We start from the raw sequence: 13,834 nt of genomic DNA, 5'->3' as shown, positions 1-13,834 counted from the left end.
GGGTGTTGTTGTCGTGATGGGAGGGGTTTCAAGCTACTGTAAGTTGAGATGGAGATACCCAGGACGATATGTATGTTGGAAAGTCAAGAATTGACAGCGGAGGAATGACAAGTATATACCACATCACAGGGCACATACATATCAGCTCACGGGCCAGACCCAAAGAACAGCTTCACCACACCATCACCTCCATCACGACCATGAAGACTACCAAAAAGTCCCCCAACCATGATGTATATTGATATCCCATATCTACTACTTCACCACTCAAGCACCACCCTCACGAAGCATGACGCTATTCTTCACCTCCAATCCCAAGTGTATGCTCGCAACGCCATGTCAAGCCAGTGCCATGCTCATAGTCCATATACACAATACGCTGTGCTTCAAAAAGCAAACAAACCACCTCGCTGTCATGAATCTTCCTCATGCTGACCATTGACCAAGCGCCATAACCATAGTGCCATAACACAAAGAACAAGAAAGAAAATAAAAATAAAACCGAAGAATTCTCCTATCCATGTTGGGAAACAAATGCTACCATCAGATCATTCGAAGGATAACAAGACGATAACCCCAAGGGGCCAGCCAATAAAAAACACTATCGGAGAAATCCTTCTTCATAATACCCATTTCCTCCTCGTGATATCCGTGAACCCATAAAAACCCATAAAAAGCCCATAAAAACTCCATAAAACCCGTTATCGTGTGTCGCATACCGCATGTGTAATTCCGAGTACGCTTCATGCCGTGAAAATGCCCAGAATGCCTTCCATCGCTCTGTGTGACCTTGGGCCCTCAAAAAAAGTCGTTTCCGATGTCCTCCTTCACCACCTCGTGAAAATCCTTCAATCGTGAAAATCCGGTATCATCAAGACCGTGTATGAGGGGATCCATCTATCGTCCGCAACCCAAGGGTGCCTGCCAAGAGGAGGAAGAAAAACAGGTGCGCCATCCATCCGTGAAACAATGGAAAGAAACAGAAGACCACCAAGAAGGGAAAACTGCGCCCAGGTGGAAATGCGGTGAATCCTTTCCGAAAAAGAAGATGCCGGGGTATCTTTATGAAATGCCGCGAAAACTCCCATGTTTCCCATATGACCCATGCCCAACCATTATTCTTGGTGTTTATCGTGTTGCGCCGTCAAAATACCTCCCCCCCAAAAAGAAAATGAAAACCGGGAAGGTTAGGCAGCGCCACAGAATTGTACCGTTTGAGAAGGCTCAATTCTGTTCAAAGTGTCGTATATCCGGCCGTGTGCTGAGGCAGGGTGAACTCGATGTGGGAGGTTGTCGACAGAAACAGAAAGCAAGCCTTGGTCTGGAAGGCAAACCCTATTCTCGTCGAAATCCATCATTCCATCGTGAAACCAGATCATATAGTCATCAGTCGTTTTGTTGTTGTTTTTTGTTGTTATCGTGTTATCGTCGCACTCATGACGAGTCGAAAAGTGTGAATGTGCGCGAGAGGATGCTCTCAAAATGATGGTTTGGCCTGCGGTTGTGTTGTCGCGGTAGCCATTGCTGCTGTTGTGGTGTTCCGTACTCATGGGCTAGCAGTCTGGAGACAAAAGACTGCGAAATTGAAAGTGTCGCTGAGTGGAAATTCGCAACATAGCAGAGGGCCGCAGAGAAGACCACCAGATCGAGTCATGGACAATAGATCTAGCAGAAAAGAGAGCCGAAGAAATGATGTTGTACAGAACGCCGGGAGATGCGAACAGAGGCCAAAAAAATAGGCTGAAGATCGTAGAATCGATGCCGGTCGGTAAGACCATTCAGTCAGTCGAGCTGACAAGATTCTCGTGGGGGAGGTTAAAAGGCCGGTTTGAAGTCCGGGATGGACTCAACGGTCATGTCAAAAAGCTCCTCACAGAACTCGTCCAGCTCAATGATCTTGAAGAAATCAGCCCACTTGGTCTCAAACTCGTCGCGCCAGGCAAAGGAAATGTTATGAGCCCATCCGTACAACTCGACACGCCAGCCGCGCTCAAGGAGACGCTCAATGTTCTTCAAAAAACCGTCAGAGTACTCGGCAGACGCAGCATCGCCAGTGCCCAGACAAATGGTGCCAGGCTTGTGATCAAAATCAAGCTGAAGAAGCTTGAGATGGAGAACCTCGTCGACACCTTGCTCGCCCAGCTTCATGGGGCCGGTAAAGAGGTCGTCGTCATCGTTAGAAGTGTCCGACTGAAGATCCGCTCGCATCTTACGCGGCGAAACTGGCTTGGACACCCGATGCAAAAGGTTAACATCATAGCCTATGGCGCCAGCTTGCTTGACATGGCTTGGCAAAGACTTGGTGGCGCTTCCAAGTGATCCGGCAAGAATACGCTTCCCGACACTCCGATCGCGGGCAAGCAGCGTGTCGAAGTTATTGAAGCTGAAGGCAGGGGCAATAACGCGCCTGCCAAGGGGAATGCCACGCTTCTCCTTCATCTTGTCGTAGAAGCCAATAATGATGTTGGACAAGTCGACGACAATGTAGACAGGATTGCGAGCAACCTTGCCCAAGGTTTTGTCACGCATGACCTTGGCATCTGCGTGCTTCAAATCGCTGAACTTGTGTCGCAGAAAGCGCTCCTTGCCCAGCTTGGTGGTCCAGTACGTCGGAAGAATCTGATGCTTTTTCAAAAAGCCCAGGGCAGATGAGGGGACATCGTAACATGTCATTCCGTTCCACAGCTGCTGTCGAGACTCAGGGTACTGGGTCACCTTGACATTCTCAGACAAGGAATTCCGCGGGCCCTTGGCAGGAGTCAGCAAAGTCGTCAACTGGGTATCACCAAACTGAGTAGTGGTGGTGAGCACAAGGTCGGGGCTGTTGCACTCGGTATTGGCAGGAGCGTTCAGAGGGGGGAACTGAAACGCAGGGGAATTTTGGTTTCCGTTCTCAGCGACATCGGAAGCGGCGTACACGGGAAGCCAGTATCCGCTCAGACCGGCACCCAAGAGGGCTCCCAGCGGAACTGTGGGCATTGTTTGAAAGACAGGTTGTTGAGTGACATGTGAGGAGTAAGGGATCTGAGAGGGGATTCCAAGCGACTCAGCAAGGTCTCTGGGCAACAAGGCGCCGCCGTCGGCGTCATCATAATCGTCGTCATCTGCAGCATACACAGGCATCTCTGTAACAGCAGAAGATGCGTCGGAGAACTGGCCTGAGTTGTCAGATGCTTGAGCCTCCATGGAGGTGTCGCTGGCGCCCGAGACATAACCAGAGTAGGAGGCCTTCGTAGTCATGGGAGCGGGTGATGGGGTGAAAGGGGTGGCATTCGCCTGAGAGTGCTCGCCAACGGGCGACGGCGTCTGGTACAGCTGAATGTCTTCAAGTCGCAACTGATCGACAACTGATGTGGTGACGTGAGGAGAAAATGATGGATGGTACTCGTGACGGGCGGCCTGCATGTATCCCACATTGCTGGTAGGCGCAGAAACTGGTGTTTGTTGAAGGTCGTGAGTCTGGCCGGCATACGCTGAGGCGGGAGGGCCATTCTCTGCAAGACGGACAGATGCCAGGGTCGAGGTGGCCTCGGGAAGGCCAGCAAAGTACGACCGCAGCCCAGTGGTTGAGGCAGCTTCAAGAGGGTCTTCAATCACAGGGATCAAATCCCGCTCAATAGGGGTATAGCCGGGAATGGTGAGCTTGCGCTTCTCGTCTCTGATCTCCTGTTGCCGGCGGCGCACAATGTGAACGAAATGCCTGGACCGGTACATCTTGGCGTACTGGTGAGCTTCGTAGTCAGTCCAGCCCGCGTTTTTGGCTTTCTGGAGGCAAAAGTCGTAGAGAATGCCAGACTCCTCCTCGGCGTCACGCAGGTGGCAGGCGACATCGCACAAAGACTTCTCGGAACGCTTGTAGTTGTCAGAGACCATCATGGCGGCCAGGTCGGGATCCATAGGTGCGAGTCCAAGTCGCTCGTACAGCTTGTTCTGGACGATCTCAATCTTGGGACCCTCCGACGCGTCGTCGACGATGCGGAACTGCTCGAATGATGGAGAGAACAGGGCAGCTTGGTCTTCCTTAGAGAGCTGCGACAGGATGCAGGAGGGGTTCTCCGGGCGTGCTCCAAGGACCCGGGACCACTTGACAAGCAGGTCGAAGTCGGTGGCAAGCCGGTGCTTGGCTACGGGCCGACCAAAGTAGGAGGTCGACGCCATGTCGGCGGATGAAGCCATCTCGTTGGACTCTGACCTTGTGGTTTGTGAGATGACAACGCGAATGGGATTGATTGTTGTCGATCGGTCGAAACGGCGTGGGCTTCGACTTCCTATAACGATTAGTATCTCGAAACGTGGGCCAGGAAAGGCGAGGACATACTTTGTTAGGCGAAGAAAACAAAGTGGTGGTAAACAGTATTGAGCGTGATTGATTGAAGGACGGGAATAGTGTGTGAGGAGAGGAGAGGAGAGGGCAGGAGGGATAAGTATGGCACTGCCAGGAAGAAAGAGGCGGTAGTGTGTGCGGTCTGCTTGCGTCGGGGTGAGGAGGAAGAGGAAGTGGGAGGGAGTTGGGTTTGTCAAGAAATAGTTGGGGAGATTGGATTTAGGGCGCAAGAGGTCGGCGAGAGAGGAAGGCAGAAATTGTCGTGGGGGCCGGTCAATAGCAAGAAAAAGAGGGCACCATTGTGTGCGGTGGAAAGTGGCAGAAGAATAGTAAATTACGCAGGCGCGGGACCTTATTGTTGTGATGCCCCTGAGAGGTGGGTGGCAGCGATGCCAGAGGCAATGGATGGTGTTATGTTATTTGGGTTGAAGACGGACGGGAGGCGATGACTCGGGTTGAAAGTGGAGCCCTTCCCCGCCAATGCCCAAGTGTTGTCAACCCACTATTGGCCAATCAGAAGCTCAGGACTGCAGAGCCGCACCACCCTGGCACATGGAACTGCCCTCCGTTATTTCCTAAAGATATAAATCTAGATGAGAAAAGGGTATATAGGATAAAATCGTGCCTGCCGTCTTTATTCACTTCTATTGCTCTCCCAACCACCTCAATTTGCATCCGGAAACGACAGAGTACCCGCCAGACAGTTCTCCCCAGCCGTCGCCAGTTCTTGCCACTGACGTCGGCAGTGACTCAAAGCTGGAAGCTGCTCCTGAGGAAGGCACGCGCGCATCCTTATCGTCTTGCACACTGCCCTGCCTGATTTTCCTGGCAGATTCTCACCAACAAAATTGTGCTATCAAGACCGTTGTCTGGGAGCTAATCTCGTCGAATTGAAGCTACTCAAAATCCCGAGGCTGGGGGGTCGAGCAGCGGTGATGCGTTGGCACCTGCCCGTGTACGCCCTGCCCCAACCCAACGGCCACGGTGCGAACCACGTTGTCGTGGCTCCACGAAATCTCACAAGACTCGACGTCATCAGCATGATACCCGTCAAAGATACACAAAACTTCCGGCAATCCCGAAATTCCAACCAGTCGCACAAAATCATGTTTTCTGGGGTACACTAGAGCTTGTCGAGGACCGACTTTGCGTTCCCCCATTCTCGATGTTTGATGCCAGCTGATAACAGCGACTTTCGCAATCTGCAAGGAAACCATAGCATGTCCAAGCGGCCATCAAGGTGCCTCCATTCCACTCAGACCCGGCCCAACGGTCACTGGGTCGCTGTTGCTGCAGGTCTTGCCAGGGCAACCCACCAAGAAAGTATCACCACTCCACTTCGCTGTGGGGCTGAAAAACTTCACCCACAGCTACACTTTTTCTGCATCGACGGAAACACAGAGTTCCGTGACAAAAGCAGATTTTCTGTCTGGCACCTCCACAATCCCTTCAAGGATGTCTCCCAGCATCAGTGGTTTAGTGGTAAAATCCATCGTTGCCATCGATGGGCCCCGTGTTCGATTCACGGCTGATGCATCTTTTGGCTGTTGCCATTACATACCATTTTGACTTTTTGCATAAAAAAAGAATGCCGACCTGTTTCCCGTCTATCTCCTTTTCCAAAACATTAATGGAAAAATTCTACACCCACTCAAAATAGCATCCAAGTCGATACGACGTTCTGGATAGCCTACTAGCCATTTTCTCTAGCTCGTCAGGAGACAAGAAGACTTTATTCAGCAAGCAAACATGAATTGACTTTAACATATCCTTGAATCTCCTAAAATGCTCTCTCTTTTTTTCCCCTTCAAGATTCTCCCTTTGGACATACATCCCTGATACCATGGTTTTGGCCAAAAATAAGAAGCTCAGAATTTGCCAGTCTTGTCTACATCAACGCCAGTCAAAAGCAAAGCCTTCCTCCCATTGTATCACATCACATCCAAACAAGCAACCCCCTTCCCCCAAAACAAACAACCTAAATATCAAACGCAATCTCCAACGCACCTCCGATGAACGCCCCCTCCCCCCCCCTCCAACTTCCCACCCTCTTATTCTCCTTCCTTCCCTCCAACGGCCGAGCCTGCCTTTCCACTTGTCGCGAAACAAACACCTCCGAGCTCTCAGACGTAGCAGATGACCTCCTCGAAGAAGAATCATCACCACCCACGCTCACATCCGTAATAACCGACCCTGCCCGAGTCTGCCGCCGCTCGTACTCATTCGCGTTCCCACCTCCCATATTATTATTGTTATTTTCCCTGCCAAACAGCCCCGAAAATCTGTTGCTGCCGCTGCCGCTGTCTTGTCTCTGCTGTACAAACTCTGGCTGCATGTTCGTCGTGCTTGTGTTCGTCTCCGAGCTGTTGGTGATGGTTGTGGTGCTGGGTGGATTACGTTTCATGCGGTACTGTAGAGGGAAATTCTTAACTTGTTACAATGATAGGTTGAACTTGAGAAGAAAATCCAAGGGCGCATATCTAGAACACAGAAAGAACGATGATTTTATATCTATACTTCCAGCATTGTCTGATTGTTATCTTCTCATCACCAGAGTGATTAGCAGCGGACCCCTCTCCAAACGTCATCATTACATACCATGTCTCAGCGCGCTCACTTCAGACGAGGCTCAGAGAGAGAAGCTTACGCATCTTATCTCCAGCAGGCTGTGCAGAAAGTTCCCGCAATTATCTAGAAGATCAGGGAGATCAGTGTTCTAGAGATGTTGGAGAGCCCCATCTCATCTTGTAGATCCTCTCGGCGGACGCGCAGTCAGCAAGGCGCTCTCGATAACCAACCACAAGCTCTGAACATGCCAACGTGTCACGCACTGCTTCACCGCCCGCTGTTTCTCACCACCGCAATTGATCAAGATCCTGCATTTCTTGTCCTTCATTACATCTTACAAAACCAAACAATAACCCATTTAGTAGTAGTCCCTCAGTATACGCTACGCATTGATATCCGGAATCCGCGCAAAAGGTATTCCTGTTCTCGCTTTTTTTCCCCGCCCTGCCTTGCCTGCCAGTATCAAATTTCCCTTCCAACACCAACTCCAAAGCTCACAAGTACCCAGACAATGAAATAAAAACCAGCCAATCAAGCCTCCAAATGCTTCTTGTTCAGAAACATCTTCTCCATCTCCTTTCGCTTCTCTGACGTGATCTTGCCTGTCTTCTCGAGGTCCTCGTAAAACCACCGCAGATTCTTTTGTTTGATCTCTTCTTCCGTCAAGCCCTTGTTCTCCTCCCGGCTCTGCTGCATCATCTCCTTCCACCCTTCACCAAGATCCTTCTCGAGAGCTTCGGTGCCCTTGTTGAGCTCCGCACACCAATCAAGAATGACCTTCTCCATCAGTTGTGCTCGGGCTTGCTGCTCCTGCTCAATCGATTTCTGCGCGGACGCCTCTTCGCTTGGTGATCGCTTCTTGTTGGCCTCATGCTCACGGGCAAGAGCCTCGTCCCTCTCCTTGCGTTTACGCGCGCGCTCTGCACGGATCTGTTTGATGTTGGCCAGGTGCTCCACGCTGTGACCCAGGTGGGCATATTCTTGTGAGACGCCATTGTTGGCGCGCTTGAGCGGAGGGGCCGTGAAAAAGAAGACACGACCATTCTCGTCGCGTTGAAACTGCTCACGGACTTCCTTGGGGATGGCCGCGTCGGCGTGCTCAGCGAGAGTATACGCCTCTGGAGCCCTAGGCGGATTGTACACATTGGCTGGTGGGCCGTTGGGGTGCGCGAGAGGTGCGATGCTGGGGGCGGGAGCCATGGGTGGGCGAGAGGGTGTCATGACGGGGGGCGCGGGATGAACTTGGCGGTGGTGCTGGGGGTGATGTTGATGTTGCTCGAAAGCGGGCGCAATGGGTGGTGGAGGGTGTTGCTGATAGTGAAGTGGTTGCGGCGGCGGAGCCGGTGGCTGCTGCGGGCCGTACTGTTGTGGGTACCCATGGGGTGGGTAGTGTGGGCTTGGCTGCATTTGCTGTCCCATACCAGGATGGGGCGGCACGTGCATTGGCATCGGCTGCTGGGGCTGGGGTTGGAGATGGAGCGGTGCCGGGTGAGGACTGGGGACCGAGGGCGGTGGCTGTTGTGGCACAAAGTGCTGCATGCGATAGTGAGAAGCCGGCGAGTGGATGGGCGCAGGCGCGACGGCAGCATGGTGCTGATAGGGCGGTGCTCCCGCGACACTATGTTCGACCTTCATGGCGACACGAGGAGGTCCGATGGCCAGCGGCACAGGTGCGACCGCTGTGTGCAGCAAGGGATTCGGAGCGGGGGGAGGCGACTCCTTTGGGCTAAATGTCAGCTTATGGTCGGACAGGAACAAGCGGGTTGGTCGTGGTTGTGATTGTGATTGTGGTTGTGGTTGTGGTTGTGGCAGAATGGAGTAGGTAATGAAGGGAAGAGTGGATGAGATTATGAGAAGACGAGATGAGATAGGCGCCTGATGTGGTGTGTGTGTGTGTGCTTGCTGTGCCTTAGGCAACAAAGGGCAAAATGAAGGAAGGGAGGCAAGTTGTCCAGAGCGACCTGAGGTAAGAGAAGAGTGTGGGGTTGAAAAATTCAGCAAACCGTAAAAGCCGGCTGCAGCGAACAGACACTTGCCTGACAAACACTCAGGGAAGGAAAGAAACAGGGAGCCAGACTTACATTTGGCTCGCGCGGCCGGCGGTGGACGGCTCCAATTAGGGGAGGCGCGTTCATGCTCCTCCAGGTGGGCTTGGGAAGGTCGTCGGTCTCTTTAGCATCAGCTTGCAAGAGGTGCTTGATGGGACTGGGAACCTTTCTTAGCACCCGTGGCTGCTCAAACAGGTCCATTTCATAGTCCCGATCGCGCACCTCGTCTGGCAGACAGCTGGTCCAAGTCTTGATCTTGTTAAACTTGAACTTTTCCTCGTTGTAGCGCGCCTCACACAGATACACAGCCTTGTCCCGAGGCAGCCCACGCGGCCGACCTCTGGGGTACCGCGTGATGAACATGACGAAGCAGCGATCCTCGACATCTTCAATGGGGTGGTCACGGTACTGCCCCGTCTTGACTACCTCGTTCTCATAAAAATGCTTGTCAAAGCGATGAACTGTCTGCTCCGGCCGGTAGTACCAGCACGCATTCACCCATTTTTGACCAGAAGCGTCAGACCAGAGCCGGTAGAGCTGGGCAACGATTGGTTTTTGCAAGTCATTCGCATTACGAATATGGACCCAGTCGCCTTCAACCAAATTGGAGTCAGTATGCATCTATGCGTCTTCCTTCACCCAGCGGTGGCAAGGGGGGCAACTTACCAACTCTCCAGACCTCTCCTTTGTGCTCGATATGTGATAGTGGTAGCTTTCCATCCTCATCACGAAACTCATCGTCAGGCTTGGCCTTCTCCTCTTCAGTAAGAAGACGCGCCTGCTTCAACAACTCGGTAGCGTCTTCATGAACCTGGCTCCCCTCCTCGTTGAACTGCAGAGCGTTGCCAAACATCAACTCTATATCCTGCAGGACCTGGTCGATGGTGGTGTACTTTTTGCGCTTGTGCTTCTTCTTGATGGTGTCGAGCGCAATGGGGTTTCGAATCGAGGCATAATAGTCGGGCATGTCAGCCTTGTCAGGAAGCCTCTCGAACGACAAAATTCGCAGCTGGCCATCGTCGCTCTTGAACCTCCGCAGCCCCTTCAGAAGCGACTGGGTTCGCGCCTCCAGAGGTGTCAAGACCTTGGGCGGTCTGCCACGCTTTTTGTGAGGATCATCGTCGTTGTCTGCGCCTCTCCTCGCCCGACGCCCACCTCTTCTTGAGCGACGCCGCCTGCCTTCGTCGTCCGAATCGTCATCCTCTTCTTCCTCATCTTCTTCCTCTTCCTCATCATCTTGCTCTTCCTCTTCGTCGTCTTCAGGGTGAGGGGAATCTTCAAACTCTGGCAGTGGTCCAAGGTCCGGCAGCACAGCTTCCTCTGCAGTAATATCACCGTCCTTTACCAGCTCTGCAAGCTTTTCTTTGAACACTTCCAGCAGACGGCCAGCATCGGAAAAGATGGGAGCAGAGGGCCTGTTGTACACCTGCGCATTGTGGCATATGCGAGTCACGTCATGCACGAACTCTTTGAACGAGGTATAGGTTCTTTTGTTAAGCTTGCCCTGCAGCCATGCGGTTAGGTCAGCAAGCCGCCCCTCGTTTTTCTCGTTGGGAGGATGGAGCAGGGTAAGCCACGGCAACTCACTCTTATGGTACTAAAAGCCATTGGCTCTTTGATGACTTCAAAATAGTCTGGGAGGCTGCGCTTGTTGACGAGGCGCTGAAACCCCGAGGCAATCTCGTGGTCTCTGTTTTTTGGTTGCGATCCAATCAGCATCGCGGCGCATCGCATGACAAATGATATAAGACTTACTCTCCATCAACCTTGATTGTGTAACCACACAAGTATTCGGATGTTTCTCTGATGAGCTGGAGCATATCCTTCTCTTCGTCTGATTCTTCCTGGTCTTCTTGCGCCTGTTCGTCTGGCTCGCCGTCGGCATCAGGCTCCCCATCAGCATCTACGTCGCCATCTGCATCGACATCTGGTTTCGCGTCAATGCTGGCAGCTCCGGCATCAACCATTTCGATGTCGGCATCGGGGCCTCCCTTGATGCTTGGGCGCGTCGGCGCGTCAGCGTCGGCCATGTCGACGTCTTCTTCCTGGTCGCCCTTGGCTTCTATCGTTTCTCGGACTTCGATGGCGTCCCTGGGAACACTCTCTCGGAGGAAGGATCTGGCGGATTTGCTTGTGCTGGGTGAGAATTGGGAGCTGTTTCCGGAGCTCTTCTTGGCGGGCGAGATATCGCCTCTGCTGGGACGTTCGCGCAAAGTGGGCATCGTACTCGGTACACGAACTTGGAGGAGCAGGGTTTCCAAGACACTGTTTCGATGGGGGTACCTCAACCGGCTGGAGCCACAAGTGCCAGTGACCGTGCCAGTGACCAGTGACCAGTGACCAGTGAGAGGGAGCTCTGTGCCCAGATGTGCCTGTGTGCCAGTGTTGAACCGAGTCAAGTCCCGTCGCGACTTTCTCCACAGCTGAGAGACACCAGCCCAGAGATGTCGCTGTGGCCGGCCTTGCAGCTAGCGCGTTGTTCTTGGTTGGCGCACGGACCCCCTGCTCTCTCCCATATCGGATATAAGCATATTGCCCACCAAGGTGCCCCTGGCCCGTGTGACGCCCGAGGCAGCTGGTAGCTTACGACATTGGGAAGCCCATCCACAAGGTTGTAGGGTTGGATCACGAGAGACTCCAACAGGCGTTGTTGTTAAAAAGTTTGTCTTTCGGTCTTTACTAGTCCCAGCGGCTTCACCTGCTCTCGAAGCTTTTTTTTATCACTTATATCTCTTGCTCTGAGACAGTGCTCACAAGACATCCCAAGTCGATCGCTAACACCCACCTCGCATCCGCATCGATAACAACTGCCGCTGTGACGTCGACTCACATCTCACGCCCAACCAGACGAGAGCTCCGAATCGGGCAGTTTCCTTTGGTATCAGACTCATAGCAAGCTTTTGTTTACCAAGTCAAAAAAAAAATCGACGGCACAAGACTCATTGCTCCTGATTTGCCCCTGGCTTGCTTGATAGGTGCGTCACTCCCCTCGTCTGATATCGTGTCATCTCTTCAGAGAACGCAGATAAGAACCTAGACTAACATGTTCCCCCAGCTCATCTCTTCACCTCGCAAAGGTTCAGACGATCTACGATAAGAGCCTCACAACTCACTTCTTTCTTTGGGGCATTAACTTCAAATCAGATACTGTGGGGCTCTTACTCTCGTGGTGCCGGTATATATATTTGACTTGTCTGGCATAATTTCCGTCCTCAACCTTCTCAAGCAACAACCTCCTCAAGAGCTGGCAACTCATACCTTCCTCGGCCTCAACCTGTACCACACTCTCACAAGATGATGATTCAAATCGCCCTCCGAGCCCCTAATGGGCAATCTCGAATCCAGGTTGAGGACGAGTCGACCCTCTCCGACCTTGTGGCGCTCATCAAATCAAAGACCGAGCTGGAGAGGTTCAGCCTGAAATACGGCTACCCACTCAAGAACCTGGACATCAGTCTCTCTTCACAAAGCTCAAGTATAAAAGACCTGAAGCTCCATGGGGAGACAATCGTCGTCGCACCCATCGATACCACACCTGCTCCAGCTCCAGAGCCAGCCAAGCCAGCGAAGCCAGCGTTTGTCCCTAAAGGGATAGAACCCGATGAGACATCCCTCGAGTGGGCCTCCCGAGGCGGTTACATAGGTACGCCTCTTTCTCCCTCCACCTTCCCAACTCTGCTAACGCACCACAGTCCTAAGAGTAATGCCCGACGACAACAGCTGCATGTTCACCGCAGTAGGAGGCGCTTTCTCCATCGACAACCCATCCTCTCGCCTTCGCGCCCAAATCACCGAGTACATCCTCACCCACCCAGAAAAATACACCGCTGCCATCCTGGGCTCGCCCCCACAGAAGTATTGCTCCCATCTCATGGAAAAGGACACCTGGGGCGGCGCCATCGAGCTCTCCATCCTCTCCGACATTTACGACATTGAGATTTCCTCCATCGATGTCAAGTCCCTCCGAGTCGACCGCTTTGGCGAGGGCAAAGAGACCCGCATAATCATTCTCTACAGCGGCATCCACTACGATCGCATCGCCTTTGCCCTTGACCTCTCCTACCCTGTGGACTGCGATGTAACAAAATGGGACACGCAAGACGAGGAGGTGCTCACAAAGGCGAGGCAGCTCGCTGCGCAACTCCAGGGGATGCACTACTACACTGACACAACCGATTTCGTCATCAAGTGCGAAGTGTGCCAGTGGATCGGCAAGGGGATGAAGGAGGCCGGTGTGCACCAGAAGGAGACGGGGCACAAGGAGTTTGGCGAGATGACGATTCAGTAGATTGTGCCTCTTTCGCATCAAACGACCTACCTAAGGGAGAAGAGGGGGGGTAGTAACAATTTTATATATTTGTACACAAGCACGCATGCATTAGCAAACAGGCTGGGGATGGGAGGAGGAGGGTATTAAATGAAAAGAACCTTGGGTTTAAAATAAATCATGATGTTAATATATGCTTGTGGTGCATTCTCTGCCTCTCTCTCCCGCCGTGTCTGAAAACCCCGTCCAGTCCACCCATCCATCTCCCAGGAGCGTACTTAAACAAGGGATATTCACTCTACGTATACATATACAAATTCCAAAAAGCACCACACCTATCCAACAGACGCCCCCTACCATTCTCTGATTATCTCATACACAAAATTACCAAACAAACACAAACTCTCTCTGTCCGGCTTGTACTTCATAGCATGTATGGTACTCTCAATCAACCCAATCCACCCATACCCCCATCATATCCCTTGTCCCAATTGCCCAGGTATCATTTCATGATCCGTACCCCCTTTAATACCTTGACGAAGCCTGTGATTCTTCCTACCCCCCCATCCCCATCCCCCCCAAAAAAAGGAACTAATCATACAAGATCCAAACCAACCCATCAAAAAG

General features: G+C 52.4%; 3 protein-coding genes and 1 non-coding gene across 4 annotated transcripts; 1 reads left to right on the top strand and 3 right to left on the bottom strand.

The window, feature by feature from the left end:
* Positions 1-97: 97 nt before the first annotated feature.
* QC762_506210 (uncharacterized protein) lies at positions 98-4,878 on the bottom strand (the record flags this gene model as incomplete). The annotated part of the gene is made up of 2 exons (XM_062891042.1): positions 98-4,268; positions 4,866-4,878. 2 exons carry the CDS (start codon positions 4,876-4,878, stop codon positions 1,816-1,818), a joined length of 2,466 nt encoding a protein of 821 aa, XP_062742198.1. The 3' UTR covers positions 98-1,815.
* A 911-nt stretch (positions 4,879-5,789) lies between these two features.
* Positions 5,790-5,860, bottom strand: QC762_0081370. The gene has a single exon. It is a non-coding gene; the product is annotated as a tRNA-Gly (tRNA).
* Positions 5,861-6,403: 543 nt separating this feature from the next.
* Positions 6,404-11,426, bottom strand: QC762_506200 (uncharacterized protein). Its single transcript, XM_062891041.1, is given in 6 exon segments — positions 6,404-8,611; positions 8,974-9,533; positions 9,607-10,444; positions 10,528-10,630; positions 10,696-11,274; positions 11,282-11,426. Coding segments are annotated over 5 exon segments (3,156 nt in total). The 5' UTR covers positions 11,163-11,274; positions 11,282-11,426; the 3' UTR covers positions 6,404-7,423.
* Positions 9,427-13,823, top strand: OTU1 (ubiquitin-specific protease otu1). The gene is made up of 3 exons (XM_062891040.1): positions 9,427-11,915; positions 11,996-12,583; positions 12,633-13,823. Exons 2-3 carry the CDS (start codon positions 12,235-12,237, stop codon positions 13,226-13,228), a joined length of 945 nt encoding a protein of 314 aa, XP_062742196.1. The 5' UTR covers positions 9,427-11,915; positions 11,996-12,234; the 3' UTR covers positions 13,229-13,823.
* Positions 13,824-13,834: the final 11 nt, after the last annotated feature.

This window comes from Podospora pseudocomata, chromosome 5 (assembly GCF_035222375.1).
Source record: "Podospora pseudocomata strain CBS 415.72m chromosome 5, whole genome shotgun sequence".
NCBI classification, from domain to species: domain Eukaryota; kingdom Fungi; phylum Ascomycota; class Sordariomycetes; order Sordariales; family Podosporaceae; genus Podospora; species Podospora pseudocomata.
Note: the sequence above shows the minus strand (reverse complement) of the source record. Positions and strands in the feature narration are given on the sequence as shown.